Below are 21,999 nucleotides of genomic sequence, written 5' to 3'. Positions count from 1 at the left end.
CCATTTGATGATGGTACTAACTATCCAAACCACTGTCGCTGGATACTGTAATGAAGCTACAAGCAGCTGTGACAAGTTGCCTCCATGATCCAGCTCTGAGGATGACAAGTGGAGCAGACAGTGTAAGCTACAAAGACTTTTGTTTGAATAGGAAATGAGATGGCATTTTAAAGTATTTCACATAGCAAGAACCGTCCTCCAACAGCTCCATTAAAATTGTGTCCTTCTCCCTGAACGTCCTTCATTCGCAAAATGAGGCCAGTTGTTACAATATCTACCCTATGCTATGGACGATATGTTATCCCTACACAACAACACTGCTACCAATCCTAAAAAATGATTAATCACTCAAAATTCAGCATGTTATGAATCCCGAGTAATCCTCTCTAACTTTCTTGAGGCAGTGAGAAAGGGGCAGTCTCCTAAACATGCTTCATATTAACACACGTGTTCCCCTTACACAGGGCTAGAATAATCCCGGGAAACCTGTCCTTTAGAATTTGAAATATTTATTCAGTCCCATGCAGGAGCATCACCTAAAACATTGGTGTAGATTGTCAAAACAAAGAGCTTATTGTGTTTAGGAATTCGTAATATTTTATTCACTCCTCAGTATCCTCTGAATAGCCTGAACAGGAGGAGAGCAAATGTCTAAGGCAATGGCCTTCAGGCCCACCATTAATTTCCACATTATTATTTTCACCACATCAGTTCCTTCACTATTTTTCTGTATCTGTCTGCATCCCTTCTTTTTTTCTTATCCTATTCCACACAAGCAACAGCGGTAGCAGTACTAGCAACTCACCTTCGGTCAGGGTGTGATCTAGCTGTGAGTCATGACTCACATGTCCATAGTGGGGCATTTTTATAGGGACATAAGGAATAGTGAACAGTTGTCCAAGAGGACAGTGGGATAGCTCAGTTGGTAAGAGCATGAAACTCTTAATCTCAGGGCTGTGGGTTTGAGCCCCATGTTGGGCAAAAAAGATTCCTGCAGTGCAGGTGTTTGAACTAGATGACCCTTGTGGTCCCAACTCTATGATTGTAAGACTCTTTTTTCCTGACAAGGTTACTATTAGGGAACAACATCAATACCTACCAACTATGCTAACAGCAGCAAGGAAGGCTAGCTTAGCATGAAGGGGACATGTAAAGATCAGAGTTGTGGGAAACTACTTACAACGGTGGTGGTGACATTAAGGAAGTGAGAAGATCACCCACTCCTCAGAATTTAACTTAGCACCATTCCTTTCCTTTTAAATCTGACACTAAAATAGCTCTGGAAAATCCTCCTCAGTTCAGCTGAGTCTAGAAGGAGCTATATGAAACTGTGGGAATGCACAGCACAGTTGGAAAGGAAACTGAATCCTGGGATAACAGCCTTCGTGGCAATTAGAGAGAGTCCCAATATTTGGATAGAGGATGAGGGAAAGTTGACAGGCTTCTCTGCAGGCATTCCCACCCCCCTCCAGTTCATATATGTCAAACTTTAGGTGCACTGTCCCCAAAAACAGACCTCACTAGTTTGAACCATATAAAAATTTGCAATAGCATCAACTTCTACTAATTGTCTCTGCTAGAAATGGTGAAGGAATCTTCTGCCCACAGAATAGTACAGATGTTTAGTGCTAACCATGAAAAACAGTACAACAATCTGAAACATAATTAATATTAGGAATGTTTCTTGAAAACCTAATATATTAAATATATTCAAAAATATAGCATATAGTATAAAAGAAGAATAGAAGAACTCAAACATATTATTTCAAACCATAAGTGATTTTGGAGACACTTCCTATCACATACCTAAATCTCTACCTTCAAAATTTCCTTTTGCATATTTTCACCATGAACATAAATGAATTTATATCAATCTTAATATTTCTGCCTAACTACACAAACCTATATATACACATGTTCATACGCACATACAACTCTCCTGCTTAAGCAGATACTGTATATAGATACACATACACACAAACACACACAAATATAGATATACATATACCGTACATATATGCAGTGCTATTTTTCTAGAAAAAGAGGTGCTGGAACTCACCATGAGCACCTCCCTTGTTCTCTTATAATAGCAATGGCGCCCACCTGAAAGGTGCTGGAACTGTGTTCCGGCGAGTTCCGGCTGAAAAAAGCCCTGCATATAAATACTCACACACAAACACACACTGATCGGCATCCAACTTACTTGTTCCATTAGTACAAGGATTTGCACTTGAGCAGTGAAACTCTCTCCTCAGTCTCCTCCACCCCCATGTCTCCTAAAACTGCTTTTGGGATTTCCCAATCCTCTGGAGCATATCTGGGCAGGGGCGGGACATACGTAGGGAAAGGAGAGGGGAAGTTTTCTAAACAAGTGTAAATCCGTGCACTAATGGAACAAGTTAGTTGGATATTGCCTACTATTTACATATATATGCACATCATGTATATCCGCATACTCATGAATGTATACACAACTCACAATCAGCAAGTTTTATCTTGGATTTTAATTTTAAGACAGTTGGTCAGTTCTTTTCAATTATTCATAAATTTGAATGGGATAATTCAAAACAACATAAAACCCTTTTCAGATTGTGGGAGTAACCAAATCTACCCTAAAATGATCAATTTTTCTCAAAGCTATATTTCCTCTTTTGTCTTTATAAAATGAGTCAATTTTGCCATTAAAGTAAAATCCCCGCATTTTTCAATCCATTCATTTGTTGTTGGGATCGTTTGCATTCTCCACTTACTGGAATATTATAATTTCACTGCTGCCAACAAATATGAGATGACTTCCTTTTGTTTATTCGTTACCGTAATGTCTATGATTATTTTTGAGGTTATGATCAGATTCAGCATTTTTTTCCCTTTTCTTTTTGCTTGCCACGGTGATGGTTCCACAACCCTTTGGCAAATGTGGTGAGCCCCAACCATCCTCTCAACCCTGGAGCAGAAGAGGGGTGGCAATTGTCCCCACTGTTGCACAGTGATCCTAGCTAAAGGACGAATAATAATAATAATAATAATAATAATAATAATAATAATAAAATGATTGTTTGGGAGATAGAGGGGGTGGCGAGAGGGAGCTTCTTTGGCCACTGCATTACTGAAGACAGCAAAGGGCCAAACCAGGAAGTCCCTTTCTAACTCCGAACATGGAACTGGGGATGGAGGCAGAGGAGCACCCCGGCCTCAAGTCAGGGTTTAGGGCCTAGGAGAGGGGCAGCATCTTGACAACCACAGGTTTTGACCTAGCCTCCAAGGACATCCAAAAATGGCAGTCATGCAGCCCAATTCCACAACCATCCATTTAAGAAGCAGCAATATCGGCATTGATGGCAGCTCTACCCCACCACAAATGTTGCTTCTGAATACCAAGCGGTTCAATAACCCTGATCTCCACCAAAGGCCAAGGAAGAGCTCAGCTGTTAATCCCAGCCATACCTTGGTGGGAAAAAGTTTTCAACAGCCTGGGTATCCCCACTGAGAAGACCCAATCTCAAGCTAAAGCTTCAATAGGTGATGGAACAAGAACGAATGCCTCCCATGTAGATTGTAAAACTCAGGCAAGGCAAGACCAAGAGAGCTTCTCCTTCAGGTAACTGGGTCCTAACTTGTTCAGGAAACTACAATAAAGTCTTGAACTGGGATTGGTGGCATACAAGCAGCCAACATCAACTCTTCAGATGTGGTGTTATATGGGTTAGAGCAACTGTATGAGTAAACATCCTGGAAGACACATATTGCGTATTCAAAGACAGCCCCACCTAGAATGCATTACAGTAATCTAATCTGGACATCTATGTACAGTGAGCTATACTGGACTGCTGCCTTTAGTACAGAGTGTTAATCAGTGCTCTTTGTTTGGACCCGGAGGCACATGATCATGTGTCCACATAAAAAGGTGAGGTGGAAGAATATTAGACACCCCACCCCACATGTATATACTACTGGGCATACACACACATACTCCTGTGGTGGTTGCTCTCAGAGGCACTGCAAGAAAAACAAACTATATTTACATGAGGTATACCCCCCATGAATATATCATTTGTGCACTGGGTAAACATGCCGACTGATGTGCACAAAGACAGAAAGATTAATAAGCAGAGAATGCTGTATATGTAGATGCATAAAAGTGCAAATGCCCATTGAGATCTAGCCACAAATGAATCGCTTCTACCAAAGTCCTATAGTGCATCATCTGAATCTGAGACCAGAAGATCTGCTTGCCGAGCTGCTTGCCTGCCAAAGTGTCAGGGAACCTCCTTCAGCATCCCTGCTCCCTCCCTGCCTTTTCACCATTCTGGCTGTGCATGCAGGCTGAGACTCGCCTAGCATTCAGGGCACGTCTGGAAAGCTCCTTTAAGTAATAGTGCTGGGAGGACTCCCTAATCAAGAAGCAAATGCCGCCTGGCATACTAATGAATTGTGTACTGCTACGGATGCAGTGGGCAAAGAGTGGCAGCAATTTCCTAGCCATCCTGGATGAATGTGTGAAGGAAGCCTCACGGAGTGTGGGGCATTCAAGTATATCACCCCCCCACACCTGCATTCTGAACTGATATAGTCCTGCGAGAGCAGTACTGTGCAGATTTCCAGAACATGCAAATCAGCACCTTGGTGCCAGAGGTCAGCCCTAGAACACGTGAAGCAGGACATTAATTTGCGCTGCTGCCTCCTACTCATCAGAAACAGCCTTCCGTTTTTCTCTTCAAAGCCCAATGAATAAATCTAGAATGCTTGTGCTACAAAACACTCAGCAATTGGTCTTTTGGGTTCTGTGAATCAGCCTCTGTGCGGTCTCTTTGGTCACAGCCTTAAAACACATCCACCAACCTGTATACAAGCTGAGAGCCTATTTAAAGAGATGCGGGGAAGCACCAAGTGCTGAGATGATGACCCGTGTTTTCTATTACTAGCTACCAGGGAAATACGTAGAGGAAATAGAGGATAGCTGATGCTCTTGGCAGCCGCCACACATCCCTTGTGCAACATCTAGCTTGGCCCTTAACCTTCTCATTCCGCTCAAAGAACGCAGCAAGATTAAATATACTGCATTGTTTTTCACCTCCAGGCACTCCTCTTTAGCATGTTGCACCAGTCACAGCTCCCTTCCATCTTAGCTTGAGAATCCTCAGCAGCACTGAATGGAGACACAATGAGGGCATCAAACAGCCACCCACCACTCTCCAAAAAACACAGAGCAGGGGTGGGAGAAGCAGTGGCCCTTCATGTGCTCCCATCATCTACGCCTACTGGCTGTGCAGGCTGGAGCTGATGAGAGTTGGAGTCCAACAGCACCTTCCTCACTCCTGACAAATAGGAAATGTAACTGATCTCTGCAGGAAGAAGCCACACTGGCTTTGAAAATATGGGAAGCATATTTAACAAACCTAAACCCTCTGGTTGATGACTGTGTCCTCAAGAACCCAAGTACTAACACGACGAGGTCTGACATGGCTTCACACCTATGTGTGAACAGTCCAAACTACAAAGTCACTGCCAAGGCGCTTTCCGGCCAAGGAATGCACACAGCAGAGAGCTAACTCTTTGTTGTCAGATAACACAGTCACTTCAACCGCTCTGGCATTGTCCAAGTAGGAGCACTGACTTCTTCAGATTTTTCTTAGAGATATACTCTCTAAACTAAAATGGCTTCTGAAAACCTTGCTTCCAAGTACTCTATGAATTACTGTTCCTAGGGAAATACGAAGAAGGAAGGAGAGAAAGCAATCTCAGGACAGCAATTCCATGTAATGGGAGCTTCACTTCAATGTTAGCTCTCAGGGGTTTGTGGCATTCTCATTTCTCTTTGATATAGCACTTTTCATTGTAAAAAGTGATCTCTCTCTCTCATTCATATATATATATATATATCCTCTCAACAACTTTGTGAATTAGGCAAGGTTGTGAGTTAGTGGCTCAGCTTCATAGATGAGGCGGGATTTGAACCTGGGCTTCCCTTTAGTCAAATTCAAAGCTGCCTTGAAACAGAGGCATCAGACAAAGAGAGGAAAAGTTTTCATGCTTTGTTCAAAGATGACAGAAGCCACCAAACCGGGCAAATGATGGGATTTTATCAGTGCTACAATCCCCCTTCAATCAGTCTCAAAGAAATATAAACCACCGTAACAAGACACCTGTTGAAACTGCAGGAGTAAAGCACATCAGCTACATACATTGAAGCATCAGAGAAGGGGGGAGAAGCTGCAAGGCATGGCGGAGCAAACCTGCAAATAGCCCAGCACTCTCTCCATGGACTTCTCTCTGCTGACTAGATGCTCTTCTCATATCCAAGAATGCACAACAAATGAGAGCCTCTGTGGGTGTTGTGAAAACTCTACCACCAATAAACATCTCTGTTTCGGGAGGAAAAATCTTTTGTTCCCATCAGAGGAATTGTGAGCAGGTTGGGAAGCAGCAGGGAACAAGCACTGCAAACTAGAAAAGTATGAGAGCACACAGCATCGCAGGCAGGATGTACCTGCTACACAAAAGATCCAGAAATTCATGCTCATGGGCCAGCCTTAAAGCTGTGGTGACCGAAAACATGACGGTGTCCAAAAATTATGTATCTCTATTAGCCTACACGTCTGCTAACAAGGGAGAACCAGCAGAAGTTAGTGGCAAAGATGAGAAACAGCCCAAACCTTCCATTTGGAATTCTAATGGTGAAGGTATATGCAACATTTTAAAAGCAGTGGTGGTGGGAAGTTTGAAAGCACCCCACAGAATGCAGAACAAATATACCATTTTCAATGATAAGTCAAAATGTTATTTTTTTAAAAAAGATTCTGCAAATTTTCAGCACGGCAAAGTGTGAATTGGTAGGAAATTGTATTGAATAGTGGAAAGGCAGGGGTTATAAATGTGTAAAACAAACAAATAATAAACAAAGGAAATAAAAACCACCTTCAGAAGGCACCTATTGGCTAGAATTCATGATATTACCAACACATTTCTTCCATCTCTACAATAATTGTTTTCAATATGAAATGTCTGCATTTTTAAAACGAAGAAGAATAAGAATGATTGTATATCACTACAAGCATATCTATGAGGCTTAGATTCTTTAAGATGCATAACTTGGCTGTAGCATGATTTAGAGAGACAGGACTGATGGCTAAATCAGCATTCAACTTGCATCTCAAAACTGGAATCCAAGCCAGAAGACCTTATGCCAAGCCTTCCCCTGTTCTAACTAGACTTCCCTCTCCTTGCATGTCAGAGAACAGAATCTGAGAATTCAAACTCCCTTCCTGACTCTTGACACTGTCCAATGTCCGCTAGACAGAAGTGCCTCTGCCAGACTGCAATTAAACAAGAACTGATAACAATTTAAAAACCAGCTACTTACCCTGTGAGAACCACCACAAAGTCCATCACATTCCAGCCGTTCCTTAGGTAGGAGCCTTTATGGAAAGCAAATCCTAAGGCAATAATTTTAATTCCAGCCTCAAAACAAAATATTCCAATGAAGTATGGTTCTGTGTCATCCTAAGGAGAGATTCATAGGGGAAAATTTTATTTGTTAAATTTTGATTCCACTCTTCCTCCAATTAGCTCAAGGAAACCAATATGGTCCTCTTCCCCATTTTATCATCACTACAATAATGTGAGGCAGGATTGGGTTCAAAGATAAAATGACAAGTTCTGAAGGAGCTACATAGTGAGGAGGGAACTGGTCTTTTGGGTCTTAATTTAAGGTATAAATATATTCTAGGAACATTTTTCTCTTTCCCAACATATCTATTAATACCAATTATTAGAATACAAAAATCATTTGCTGCCTTTTATCAGAGTATCCAATATGAGCCAGGCTACTAAGACCTTATCAATGCATCTAAGGAAAATATGCATAGGATTAGGTATGACACCAACTTTAAATCCAAATTATGGAGAGGCTGCTAATGAGCCACCACTCCCAATTTTCATTCAATCACATGCATGAACAATATTTTATGAAAACAAGTCCAGTGGAAGCTGTGTTTGGGTCAATCTGTTAGGGTCCAGACTTAGACAGTGTGAGCAATACTGAGACAGAGAACTCTCAACCCAGAGAAATATCTCCAGTTCCCATGTCAGCTGCTGCGGTAAACAGGAAAAGAAAGAAAATGTATGGTGGCACTATTCTAGGGGCAGAAATAATGTTAAAGGGAGCATGAGCCTGCTACTGAAAACAGTGACCTGACCCTATGATGTACGTTTCCCCACTAGCATTCCACATAGAAGTGCCAACCGGTTGTGGGGGAGGGGGGTGTCTGCTTGGTTTTCTTACTCTCTTGAATGATACCAGATAAGCAAGGGGCAAGGGCACCCCCTTGGCAGTTTTTATTTAATTGCTGGATGTGTTAGGTAAATAGGCAGCACCAAACACCTGGACCCACTAGATGAGGCAGAAACTCCTCCTAGGCCCTGGCTCCACTGCTACATTCCAACCATGCACCAGAATTTTTGAGTTGGCAACCTTAGCTCCACATCACTAGGTGGGAAACACAAAAATAACACTGTCAAGGCACAGGTTAAATTTATTGTGCCTTACGGAAAGGGAGAAGGAACTTGACACAGGACTCTAATTTTTGACATTATTATAATGCTCCGTTAACTCTGCCATAACAATGTTTAAAAGGGAGAGGTTGCTACTCACCAGTCGTTCTGACATTGGCGTCTTGTCTCCATCAGGCAGATGCTGCTCCAGAGCAAGAACAATGCAGTTTGCTATGATGGTTGCTAAAATCATGTATTCAAAAGGAGTGAGGCACAGTTAAGGAAAGTCTTGCATATGGTAGGATCTTCTAGATTCAGTCAAAACAAAGAGGCCCACTCCTCAAGTAAATGCGGTCTACCCACCTTGGATCAGATACATATGAAGGATGTTTAGAATGTTCTTTAGCCTGCAATGTGCAGAAGAGAATGGTTTCGAAGTGGAATAAAATCTGTGTTCCAGTCAATGCCATTCTTTGTACTTTCTATGTTTCAAATGAAAACACAAATTTAAGCACTAAGGTCAAAAATATACTTCCTTGAGCCCCTGTCGGGGGGAAAGTGGGATATAAACAAATAATAAGGTGGTTTGAAATCATTGGATACAACAAAGGACAAATATCGACTAGTCACCAGTGCAATTTTCCTGAGTGCAGCTACAAATCAACATCATCATTTGATTAATGCCAATAGAGATAATTTCTAGAGCACCTCAACTTCCTGAGTAGAGCACAGTGACAATTCTTCACCTTCACCAAAATACAATCAATGCTGTCCTTTCTGAAAATTCTGGCATCTACTCCAAAATCCACCAAGGTTTTTCAGTGAATGCCAGTTGCAGGCCATGCAGAGATTAACATTGTGTATTCACATTAACAGAACAGAGGCCAGAAACAGAGGCTAGAAAAAGAAAGCAGCCCTACAAGACTGTCCCTTACTACGCCCTGTTTTATCATTTACCCATTACACAAGCTTCTTCATATAATACTTTATCTTGCAGTAACCTTTTAAACTCCTCCTTTCTTTTGTGTTCAGAACATTAATTTATACCAATATTTAGAGTTGATAGGGATATATTGAATTCTGAATGATAAAAAGCACATTATCTGGAGTAATTTACTCCATGAGTCAAGCAACCATGTGTACAAGTGTAATGGTGTTACGTTTGGATCTAATTCACTTAAATAGGAACAGGAGTGCCTGGCTGTACAATTTCCTTGATGCTCCATCTCCTCGCTCTGTGTGTTTATGAGCATCTATTAAAGAAATGCATAGATATCTCAAAAATAAGAGCTCCCAATTAAAAGCCATAAAGATAAGAGGGCTTCAGTGACTTGCAGTTGGCTATCCTCACAGTTACATGGAGTGTGAATTTTGCAGTTGTGAGTCTAGATTATTCATACTTGACTTGAACCCTCTTTAAACATCGTTTAGAGGAATATTAGGAGGGTCAGTGACGCTGTCACTGTTTCACAGAGGAGCCAAGCCATTGGCCCTGTGCCATTCAAGAGCTCTGCAGCAAGAGAGCTGGAAACAGGACTCCCAGACTCCTGCTTTTGCTGTGAGTAAAGAGCTCCTGTCTTAGCTTTTGCAGATACAGATCAGGATTTTCTTGAGAGCCAGCTGTGTGCAGATGTTTAATCTGTGCATATTTGAACTCAATAACAAACAAAATGGAATGAGAAGCATCCACTCATCCTTCGAGCCGCACCAATTCACAGCTCTATTGTGCATTGCTCACCATGTGCCCACTGGGCATGCATCTCTAGTTCACAGGGCTCACCCAATATATTTTTCTGACTGAAGTGAAGGACAAGATGACCACCCTTTCAACAGGTTCCTTCAGCACTTGCAGAGAGACAGCATCCTTTACACCACACCTGAGGACAGCAGGATAACTTAGGAGAAACAGGGCAGGTTGCAGGACACATAGCTCTGTCCTCCGATGCCTTGTAGTTGTTCTCCAGCCCCCAACATGGCTGCTTCACTCTACTTAATAGTAAAACAGACTTTATAGTCTTAGCCAGGACACACTGGTGAACACACAGCAAACATGTCTACCAAGTACACTGGCATCTTCATGCAGGGTTGAGAGAGCCCCGTTTGAAACCCTAGAGAGGCATGGCTGAGTACTAAGTACTGAGCTAGACAGAATAATGGTTTGTCTTGGTATAAGGTGGATTCCTATGTTCCTATGTGAGTGGCTGGCCTGCAGCTGGAGCACTTTGTGCCCTTTTCTTGTGGCCATTTTCATTTCTTCCCCATGCTTGTGGCAATATATTACCTGGAATTTGTTTTTGTTGTGTGCATGGGTTTCCCAGTTCACGTTCATGGTAGTGGAGATTCGCTGGATGGGAAGCAGGTACTATTATGCGGCATATACCATCTCTCATCCTCCAACAATAGGCTCCTCATTGGCTTACCTGTGTGAAGTGGTTGATTCTTGCACCCACTGTTCCACCTGCTGAGGTGAGGCTCCGTGTGGGAGCTTCGGGGCAGGGAATCTATAGGAAATCTGGAAACACACCTGCCAGGAAGCATCTGCTCATCTTTCTCCATGGAGACCTGATGCTCAGGACCTGACACACAAGCCCAGTCATATAGAAAGTGTTGCATGAACCACTTGAGCTTTTGTGGAGGTGTAATGATGGGAAAGGTAGCTGCACTAAGTGCTAACTGATCACTACCAGCACTGCGCCAAAAGCATCTATTAGGGAAAGCAGGAGAGTCAATTGTTCCACTTGTGTTTCAGACCACAAGTGATTATTCTTCAGGAGCATGAGCAACTAAATCTCTGGTTATTATGGAATATAAACAGGAAGCACAATAAAAGCTCTTAATAAATGCCTCACCCTAAGAAATCTTTCCCAAATCTTTAAACACACGCACAGCTTATTGTTTGTAATCAGCACCTACTGAAAAGAATGCTGACCTTGGGCACAAGAGCACAAAGGTGTGGTTCTATTTATGGGTCTTATTTAGTCTTTGACAGGGTAGGATCTTACTGACACACTTAGAAAAGCTTAAATGGATGGTCTGCACACCTCACACATTCTTAAACAACAACCGACATTGGCCAACTTAACACTAAACAGTTTGGAATTTAACACAGTTCATTCCCTTCTAGGATTTAAAATACCAGATCTTGGAATTTCAGACAATCCTCTCTTAATTTTTTTCCAAAGGTGTTTTTGAAAGGTTTTCCAAGATGCTGATTAATCTGCATCAAGTGACCAAATTATCATGAATTCCAAAGGAAACGAAAGTTTGAATTATTGGAGGAAATGGAGGAAAAACCAAAACTGTAAGACCAGCAGTCATTAACAGTCATCAACAGCTTTACCACCCCTATCAGCCAATCACCCATTCCCACCACCCTTCTGAGTAATACCCCTCCCCACCCTCTCACTATATATAAGGGTCTGGTGACTTCTGTTTCAGTGTATCTGAAGAAGTGTGCATGCACACGAAAGCTCATACCAATAAGAAACTTAGTTGGTCTCTATGGTGCTACTGGAAGGAATTTTAAAATTTTGTTTCGACTACGGCAGACCAACACGGCTACCTACCTGTAACTATATCTATTCTAGAAACTGGTGTTAGGCCCTAGGACTTCAGCCTGCCAGATCTAGGTGTAGCTTACACACACACACACACCGCTTGGAGAAGAGTGCCTCTGATTATGGGATCATCTAGACCATCCCTATTTTTTATGTGATTCGACCACATACTGGCAAATTCAGGCTGCGTAATTATAGTTGTTTTAAAAAGAAAGAAACAGGAAAATATAAAGGAATGTGTGGGCTACCCCTTGATGTGATTCAACATCATCTAATCTCCCCAGAAACAAATCAGAAAGAATGTTTATTAAATAGCCAGTGCTGCCTCATCTCCCTGCAAATGAGCAAATCAGGATGAATTCTCAACAAACAGGTCATCCGGAAGCACCCTTTGTATAGAGATCCCAACTTTCAAGAGACACCAGAACCAGCTGCTACACATACAAGGCACAGCTTCCATAGCAAGGGGCTGGAATGCAAACAGATCTGCATCTGAGCCCTTTCTTGAACATATCCCCGTACTTGAGCCAGGAACTGAAACCTCTGCTGATGCTCCGGACGGAGACTGCCTCCCTCCTCGTCCTCCAGTCAGAGTTCAAGCCCCTGATGTCTGCCCCCCCCCCCATTCTCCTTGCTTTGCTCCTGCAAACCAATGCGCCTCCTCCCTTCCCTCTCCCTGCTGGATCACTACGACTCGGCGCTGAAAGGGTCAAAAGGAAAAGAGCTCGCAGCTCGCAGCAGCCAGCGAACGAGCTTGCTTTAAAAAGTGGAGCAGCGGAGGCAGGCGCTGAAACGTGCCGCTGGGACCGGCCCAGTTCTTGGGGTGGGTAGGTGGGCAGGAGGATCTAAGACTGCAGTGCGCGCCGCCTGCCTCGCAGCAGCACAGCACCGTCAGCTGCTGAGCCACGGAGCCCGCTGCAGGCCCTTCCTGCCCATTGATTGGCTTGCGCGGAAAGATGCCTGAATCAGCGGATCCGGTGGAGGAGAGAGATGCGGGGGGAGGAGGGAGAGTGAGCCGGGGACGCGAGGGGAAGGCGAGGCGAGAACACCAGCCAGCTCCTTGAGCGGAAAAAGAGGGCGAGGAAGAGGCCTCTGGAAAAAGGCAGCTCAGCTCCACGAGCTCGCAGGCGCGCCAAGCCAGGCTCCGTGGTTTCTGAGTCCCGAGGGCGACTCCGTGATCCAGAGCCAGGCTCAAAAAGGGGCGAGGGGGGAGGGGGTGGATAGCTTGGGTTCCTGCCCAAGTACACAAGATGCAGTTTCCTTCCTATGACCATCCAACGACCATATGTTCCAGGTCTGCATTTATAAGATCACCACCACCGCCCCCTCTTTTAAAATTAAGGAATAAATACCACCCAGTTTTGTACTGATGCTGATGACACACCTGGCTATTCTCGGGTTAAGAACTGAATTCATTTTGGAGGTCTGTTATTAACCTGAAGCACCACTTTAGCTAATGGGGCCTCCTGCTGCTGCTGCGCTGTAACCTGAAGCCTATGTAACCCGAAGTACCACTGTACACTGAAATAAAAGGGAGGGAGGAATCCATCCTTTCCTACATTTGGGCATGATCCTTCAAGTGTGCTAGGTGGTAACTAATCAGCCCTGGATTTATGGCTAGCCAAGCGAGTGCAAACAACAACAACTACTACTACAGTGGTACCTCGGGTTACAGACGCTTCAGGTTACAGACTCCGCTAACCCAGAAATAGTACCTCGGGTTAAGAACTTTGCTTCAGGATGAGAACAGAAATCGTGTGGCGGCGGCGCAGCGGCAGCAGGATGCCCCATTAGCTAAAGTGGTACCTCAGGTTAAGAACAGTTTCAGGTTAAGAATGGACCTCCAGAACGAATTAAGTTCTTAACCTGAGGTACCACTGTATACAGGTGCCTACTGAGAAGATCTATTTTTTAAAAAGCAACTATACCAAAAGGAATTATTGTGAAAATAAGAAATATTTAGGTGGGGGTGCCAAATTTTGTCCCTAGCTCAGGGTGCCATATTACCAAAATCCAACCCTGAACTAATTCACATAATATGCGCAACAATATACTTCACTTTTATGTCCCCACTCTTTTTTCTTCAGTTCACTCTTGAAACTCCAGGCATCCTCCTCTGCTTCTCACACATATTTCTAGTTCTCAAATATGGTAAGTCTGGGGATGTTCACATTACTGCTTGCTCTGCATCCAGTGCATGCCCAGTGCTCATTTTTGAAGCCACATTCATAAGATGTGAGCCACACTCCATCTCGATCCTGTAGTTTCTTGACAATATATTGCTGTGTCCCTCCCTTAAACCTGCTTCAATCTGAATAGAGCAGTAGATGAGGAGTAAATGGAAGTGTGAACACAATCTAACAGCTGTTGCAAATACACAAGTGACAGCATAAAAGCAGAGGTTTCCAACCTTTTTGAGTCCAAGGCTCCCTTGACCAACTACATTCTTTCTGTGGGACGCAGGAGCCCAGATATGTCACCCCTTGCCTGCAGAGCTGGCAGCCCCTCACCCCTCCCTTGTGGAGGGTTCCCTCAGCTTCCTCTTCTCTTTCCTCTCCTTGGGAGTCCTCCAGGCATCGCCACAGCCACCCCCGGTCTCTGAGCCACCTCAGCTCCTGGCAACCAGCACCCCCTGGCCAGCCCTAGAGGCACCATTTGCCTGGGTAGCTTGTAGCCAGGGCTGCTGCAACAAACAGCTGTGCAAGCTTTTGGGAGGCAGAGGAGAGATGGAAGGGAAGAGGGATGGAGGCCAGTGATGCCTGCAGCACCCCTGACCATCATTCAGGGCACCCCAGGGTGCCACGGCACACACTGGCATAAGGAATAAGTTCTAGGTTTGTGTGTTTTGCAGGGGCAAGGAAACCCAAAATGCCATGCACATCAGGTGGCAACATCCACAACCCCTCTCGGATATGAACAGCACCGTGCAAATGCAGCCTGAACTGCAGCTGGGGTGGGGGAAGATCTCGCTGCATTTCAAGCCACTAATGTGAACAGAAACTATGCCTGGACTGTTCACTTCAGAGTCTGGGGGTGGGGGACTCACACAACTGAATGTTTCACCACACAAAACTGTGTGTTCCACATGGAAAACTAGCAGGTCAGGACACTGACAAAAGCATCTTTTGTTTCTAAGTGTGTGATTTAGAAAGGGTTCTCCAAAATGAGAAGGCAATGGGCCATTGCCACTCTTCCCTTCCCCAGGATCTGATGCCAATAAATGATTACTTCCCGCTCCCTTGCCAAACTGGGTACAGAACTCCGGAGCCTTTTCCTTCAAGCTCTGAAACTCTGTGTATAAACAATCCTGCATCTTGCAAAAACAACCACCACCCTTAGCTTCCTCAGTCACTTCAACCAGCCATCTTTATACAGTGATTATCATCTGAAACACCCACACCTACACATAAACACATGAAGTAAACTATCTGTACCTAACCTTTTGACACAAAGGGATTAATTTTGTTTGAATTATGACAGAGAAATAACCAGGACGTCCATCTTGGAGGAACACCATGCCTCTAGGCCTGAATTCTTTACACATCATGTTTCTAGATATATGTCTAATATGGAAATCTTTAATGCAGCAAACTTGTGCTTGTTATAACAGTGGCACACTTGCCATGGAGCCACAACTGCATGCTGTTGAGGCAAACCAGTTTTTGTCTTTTGTGTGTAAAAGTGCCCTAGGAGTAAAAGATAGCCTCTGAATCAACCATCCAATCTATGGACACAGATAAACTAGCTTTGGTAGAGGACATTATCTAGAAACCATCAGCATAGGTAGTGCCGTCTCTGTGGCCTATTAAGTGACGCCGGCACACGGTTTTACCATGCCAGACCTGCTTTTTAGCAATTCTTCCCCACCCCCACCCCACCCTGCCCTGCACATTTATGTTTCAACACTAAACCATTAAATTGGGTGTGCAAGAAACTGTAGAGCAGGCCTGCCCTAACTGGATTACAATAGGGAGTTTTTGTGCCCAGGTCCAGAAGGCAGCAAGGCTGTTCATTAGAGCAGGGTGGGACCAATTCATAAAAAAACCTGCTTCTTTCTCTTTCTACTTGTGGAGGAAAAAATCCATTCCTGGCCAAGCAAGAAAAGAAAGGAAAGGAAGCAATAGCAGCAGCCTAGTCTCTGTTCCCACAGGCAGCAGAGTCGAGAAATGGCTGTGTAGCAAGGGCAGTTCCTTGGTGCCGAACCTATTTTCAGCACGCTGGCCAGCTCCTCACCAAGGCAGTCACCTCCGCTCAAACTGCGACCTTGCAAGAAAGAGTTTGCATGGTCTCTCTTAGCTTTGCATGGGAGCGTTTGTAGGCCAAACCACCAGGATGACACTTGACTCTTGGCTGGGAGCTACACCACAGAAAAAGAGCCTCAGTTACAGCTAGAGAAAAAATGGCCGGGCAGAAGACAGAGGACCCATGTTGGTGAGCAGATATATAAGGACCCCTCCTCACAATGAAAAAACCCCCCACTATGGGTTAAAAGTCTGCAAATAGGGCCCTGTCTTATTTGCGTGTTGCAATTTGCAACAAACTATTGCAGCACACAAATGGCAAATATTTTGATTTAATTTAAAACCATTGGGAAGTTATTATTAATCATTTATATAGCTCTTTTAGCAAACACTGCTTTGGTCTTATCTGATTCATCTCTGCAACAACCCTGTGAAGCTGGCTACTGCTATTCTCATTTTACAAATGTTGGATGGAAGTAGTATGATAACAATTAAACACAAATCAAGCCATATTGATCTGAGATTTGAATCCATACCTCCCATGTACAAGTTTTTTAAAAAAATACATTTTACTAGGTCAAGCTGACTGCATCTCTATGCTGATGGATGGAGTGCTAAGAGTATGAGCTGTCAACTATGAAGTTCTTAGCTCAAATCTCACTGCAGCCATAAATTCACAAAGGGGCTGCAGGCAAAAGGCTATTTTTCAATGCCCCCTCCAGCATACATAATAACATTGGCCTACCTTACTGAGTTGTTGTAAGGAGTACTAAAAGACTGCATGTGAACTCTGAGCCCACTCAATGGATAAATAAATTTTAATTATATAATTACAGCAATCCAATGGCATTCAGTGGTGTGTGCACAACTAGGAAAGTCAAAGAGGGTAGAACCCTGGATACACTTCTAAAGAACAAGCTTAAGAATGCCAGCATGTCATTCTAATACACATGTGTACTATATGCGAAGGTACCATTACCCCATACTTCCCAGCTGGAACTGTAATGGAATTTCTGCAGCTGTGTATTCCCTACATACATAGCAAAAAATGCAAATGGCACCACTGAGCAAAGAACCTGCACATTTCTGTTGTTACATTAGACAGAAGATCACACACTCTTTCTGTGAGGCTCTCACGCGATTGCAAAGCACAAGATCACAATATTAGAGCTAATTCACATATCACTTTGTTCTAGATTTGAAATCAACTCATGGCTTTGCATATTCAGAAAAGGAAAGGGAAACCCTGCAAAATGCCGCAGAAATCCCACCCAGGAGTGTATCAATGTACTGTAGAATACACATGATGATCTATGTGTTAACACTTCACATCCCCGCCCCCAAGACTTCTGCTTCTGCAAATCCTCAGTGGCAAAGTACCATGTAAATTGGCCCACAGTTTGAGTTGCAACAGATTCCATGCATATACATCATCATTACCTAAGTTAAGTTCCCCTAAGACCCGTAAAAACAAAACAAATTCCAAAAAGATGCTCAAGCAGCAGGAACAAAAGCTAATTCAACAATATTCAGTTCACTGGGAGGAAGAGATCGAAGTTAGCAGCAAGTTGTACTGTTGCAGATGCTGGCACAGAATAATTTTATTATCACCAGTCTGACAAGATACCTTAGAAATCTGCCCTTCCCATATAATGGGCAACACTTGTATATCATTCTTGGCATGCCAATATAGCTATTATTCAGACTGAAATTAGACTCTCTTCCTGTGTGTGCCCTGTAGCTCTGCAACCTGGCTATTTAACCCTTTGAAGCACTTAACATTATAGTCACGTTGCTGAGGCACCCCATTCCCCTTTCTCAAAGCCCCAATTATCCTTCATCCCTGGCAGAGTAGTGGGAGCATTCACCCCGCCTGTAAGTTTTATCATTTAAAAAATAAACTCCAATATTTTATGTCTCCAGCAAGGAGAAGCTTTTCCTTTTGCAAACTGTATCGATTTAATCCTAGAGGCAACTGGCAGCGGTCCCAGGAGCTTAATCAATATAGCAGGACCCTACAGCATCTCGCTGCAAAACAGCTCCCTCTCCCTCTCTCCTTCTCCCCCCTCCCCTCTCTCTGAAATGCTGCTCAGTCTGAGCCCATGTCTTTAAAAGACTGTGGAGAAGAGGGTCACATTGTTGCATGAGCAAATAGGCTCTGAATCCCAGTTGGCACAAACCAAGTGGCACAAGGAAGATGCTGAAGGCGAATCTGACAAATTCATGGAGATGTGTCTATCAGCGGCTATTAGCCATGATGTCTAAAAAGAACCTCCACATTCAGAGGCAGCAGATCTGAAAGCACTACATGCTGTCGGGCAATGGGTAGGACACATTGCTTGTTTGGGCAGTGATGGAAACAGAATGCTGGATTACTTATGACATGGGCCTTTAGTTTGATCCAGCAAGTCAATTCCTACACTATTATTATTTCTTTATTTTTAGACCACCCTTCATTAAAAACCACAGGGTAGTTTACAATACATATAACATTAAAACATGAAACACAACCTCAAAATACATCAGTAAACTACAACCACATTAAAGACAAAGCATGATTTGGTTCAAAAATCACAACGCAGCTGCATTCTAGGGCACAGTCTAAGGTGCAGACCAACATATTCAGTTACAATAAATAAATAAATTATAGACTTCCCCACATATAAAATATCAGGATGGTATATAACGAAATTTGCAAAAAAGCATAAAATCCCGCAAAAACAATGCATACCAGTATGTTCCAAAGCGAAGAGACACGTTTTTAACTGCTGATGGGAGCTTAGAATGAAAAGTGCCAAGAGGAGCTCAAGGGTCAGGGGGACTCCTGAGGTGTGGCGCCCTGTCCTGAGACATAGGTGGGACCATGAGCGGAGTCTCCTCTGCAGATCTCAAAGCCCAGGACAAAAGATGATACACAGAGAGGCGATCCTTCAAGCCACTGGAATTCAATCTTTCTCTTTTGTTAGGGCTTGCACATCAACATCAAAACCTTGAACCGAGCCTGGAAGCACATAGACAGCCAGTTCAAAACTCAGGCACATCTCATCCTCTGTGGGATTTGGATGAGTTTCAAAAAATGGGGAACAAGAAGCCAGAAATGGGAATACATTATTTATCACTGGCATGCTTGGGCCGCAGACTCCACATAAAACATAAAATGAGGATTAAATCAGCTACCACTGAAATGGGCAGCAGGCTCCTAGGACACAGCTTAATTCATACGTGTATATTTCTACCCCACTGAAATGAGGCTTTAAAGAAGCATTCTGTTGCAGCCAACATAATAGGTTCCAAAGTGGACTTGGTTGTGGAGTGTGTGTGCTACCCACAAAAGTTTATCTGGTTAGCAAAAGTGCTCACAGGACCCAAAACATTTTTGTCACCTGTTCTACACAAAAGTATGGGGAGTAGGAATACCAGTAGCTGTTGGAGAAGTAATTCAGAGGAAGCATCATTCAGTTCAGACTGCCTTTAAAACCCAAGGTTGCTGGAAGCTGGAAAAGAAACCACAGACAATGGGATATTCCATTACTGCGGTTTCATAATAGACTTCCTCTGTAGAATGTATTGTTATTACTGCTGGTAGACCAATGATTATTTGTCCCACTCTGGAGCAATGTTGGGGTGTAAGTCTGACTAAAGCCAAGTGAGTTTCAAAACATGGACCTTCACACTAACCACAAGCCTGTTTCCCATCTGAAGCCTCAACTAATAGTTCTTCGCTACTGTCTGCCCTCTTTCCCCCTCCCACCATTCACAGAGGAAAGCAGAGAGCTGAAATGTGCAGTGCTAGCGCCACATCTTCCCTTTTCCTCTCTCTGCACAGATCCTGCTGAAATGGAAGTTTTAGGCCCCCTGACAGCAATTGGGCAGGGGTTCAGTTTCCTGCACAAGAACCGCTTTCAGGGAGGGACAGCAGCCAAGAATGTGGTGGTTCTGTGATCTGCACTAGAGGCTTCAGAAACAGGAGCACTTTTTAGGGGCTATCTGTTTCCATAAATCCTACACATGTGTATGTCAACCTTCCTAAAAGGACAGAGCAGCCCTACTGACTTTTAGAAAAGAAAGAATCCACATCTTGATCACATGGAAGCCAGACAACCTGGCTATAGCACTGTCCATGCCAACCTTGCTTTTCAAGGCAACGGGGCTTAGCACCATCTTATCCAGACCAGACCACACACCCTCTGTTTTGTCATTTCCACCCTGTCATTTGAGGGCATGCCCTCAGAAGACGGCTTGCAATAAAAATACTAAAAGCAATGCAACATTAGAATAAATAACATGCAGTAAAAACAGCATCAGATAAAATTATATACAGGGCCCAGCCATAAAATCAATAAAAGCTCAAGTAGCAACACAGCCTAGGAGTTTCACCATACCACATGCCTCTGATTTTCCCAAAAACAAACCCCCAGGGTTGCTGCTTTCCCCATCTATTCAGTCCACACTCCCTCCCTTTACTTCTCAACATCAGAGGCAGATCTCAGTAGTCCTTACTTGAGGCAGAAAATGGATTAGTTGCTTATGAGGCTACCCTTACAAAATGGAAAACACCAGTTCTGTAAAGTGACTAGGCCTTGCCACAGGCTTTTAGGCAGATACTGAGTAAAAAGCAAGGAGCACTTCTGGTTTCCTCCACCCATCATAACCTTCCAAAGCAATGGAAGCAATACTCGGAAGCCCTACTCACTCTGGAGCTTGGAAGTTTGGCAGTGGGAAAGATGGGGCGAGTGGGTATGGGTAAAGCAACTGGGAAACAAATTGCTCAACCCCTGCAACCTAGCACATGCTCCGTCTCTTAGCATGCGGTGGCTCCCAAAGCTCAGGTGGTGAGCAGGTCACCTGAGATCGAGATGCTGGCAGTAATGCCTCTAAAACCCTTTTCCTAATCCCTATATGTGAGGCGTGGCTATGCTACTGTGGCACAGCATACCTTCCCTGGGACTGTTTATCACAAGCCTGTTCACAACTGGGACAATTTTGCACACACATATGAAGAGAACCACCCAAAAAGTAATTTCTTGCTTCACTCTGATCCTGCAGTTTTGAGCCTTTCTGGCCAAGCAAAACCAGAGGGGCAGCCAGCTCTTCACACACATTATTCAGCACATGAGCAAGCAGGATTGGGAACATGGCAGACAGGCTGTTCCAGCCAAGGCATTACTGCAATTGTATGGCTCCGGGCAGAAGGCTGGCTCAGCAATGATTACAGCAGCGCAGCTCCAAACAGCAGAGCATTTGTCAGAAGAAAGCGGAATGATACTCTCCGAGCCCCCTGGAGTCCCTGCTTCCCAGATTAAGCATGGGGTGCCCTAAACAACAACCTTCGTGTTACACCTTGGTTTTTCTGTCTTGTGGCCCTCTTCTTCCATATTCTCTAGCTGCCCCTCTCAGGATAAGAAAGGACAGCAGCTACTTTCTTATGCCACATTGCTGTTAAAATCCAGCATATCCTTAAGGGATGCTCAAGAACGATATTTGGTCAAGAGTGGTGCCACCTGTGACCATTTTGAATGTTGAATTGAAAGTGGAAGAAAAACATTTAAAAGACTTGTCCCATGTTAAGTTTTACGTTAAAAGCTCAGATGCAGGAAATGCAAAAGTCAAGTTAAACTACACTTTTGAAAACAACCAAGGTACCCTGAGTGCAAGAGAAAACTCTGGGATCAGGGCATCAGTTCTTGTGTCCAGAGGGAAGAAAGCTTCAC

The 21,999-nt window shown here is 43.7% G+C and overlaps 1 protein-coding gene across 15 annotated transcripts in view; it reads right to left on the bottom strand.

The window, feature by feature from the left end:
- Positions 1-21,999, bottom strand: part of CACNA1A (calcium voltage-gated channel subunit alpha1 A) — a 258,043-nt gene that overhangs the window by 153,833 nt on the left and 82,211 nt on the right. For 14 of the 15 annotated variants that reach the window (XM_080996998.1, XM_080996997.1, XM_080996993.1 and 11 more), the window contains exons 4-5: positions 8,651-8,757; positions 7,361-7,500 (exon numbers count right to left, since the gene is read on the bottom strand). In XM_080996998.1, the coding sequence (XP_080853124.1) occupies positions 7,361-7,500; positions 8,651-8,757 (247 nt within the window). The remainder of the gene's footprint in view (positions 1-7,360; positions 7,501-8,650; positions 8,758-21,999) is intronic. The other variant, XM_080996989.1, reaches the window with a different exon arrangement.

Source organism: Podarcis pityusensis (assembly GCF_964106645.2).
Source record: "Podarcis pityusensis genome assembly, chromosome: 2".
Lineage (NCBI taxonomy): Eukaryota > Metazoa > Chordata > Lepidosauria > Squamata > Lacertidae > Podarcis > Podarcis pityusensis.
This window is presented reverse-complemented; position numbering and strand designations above follow the sequence as displayed.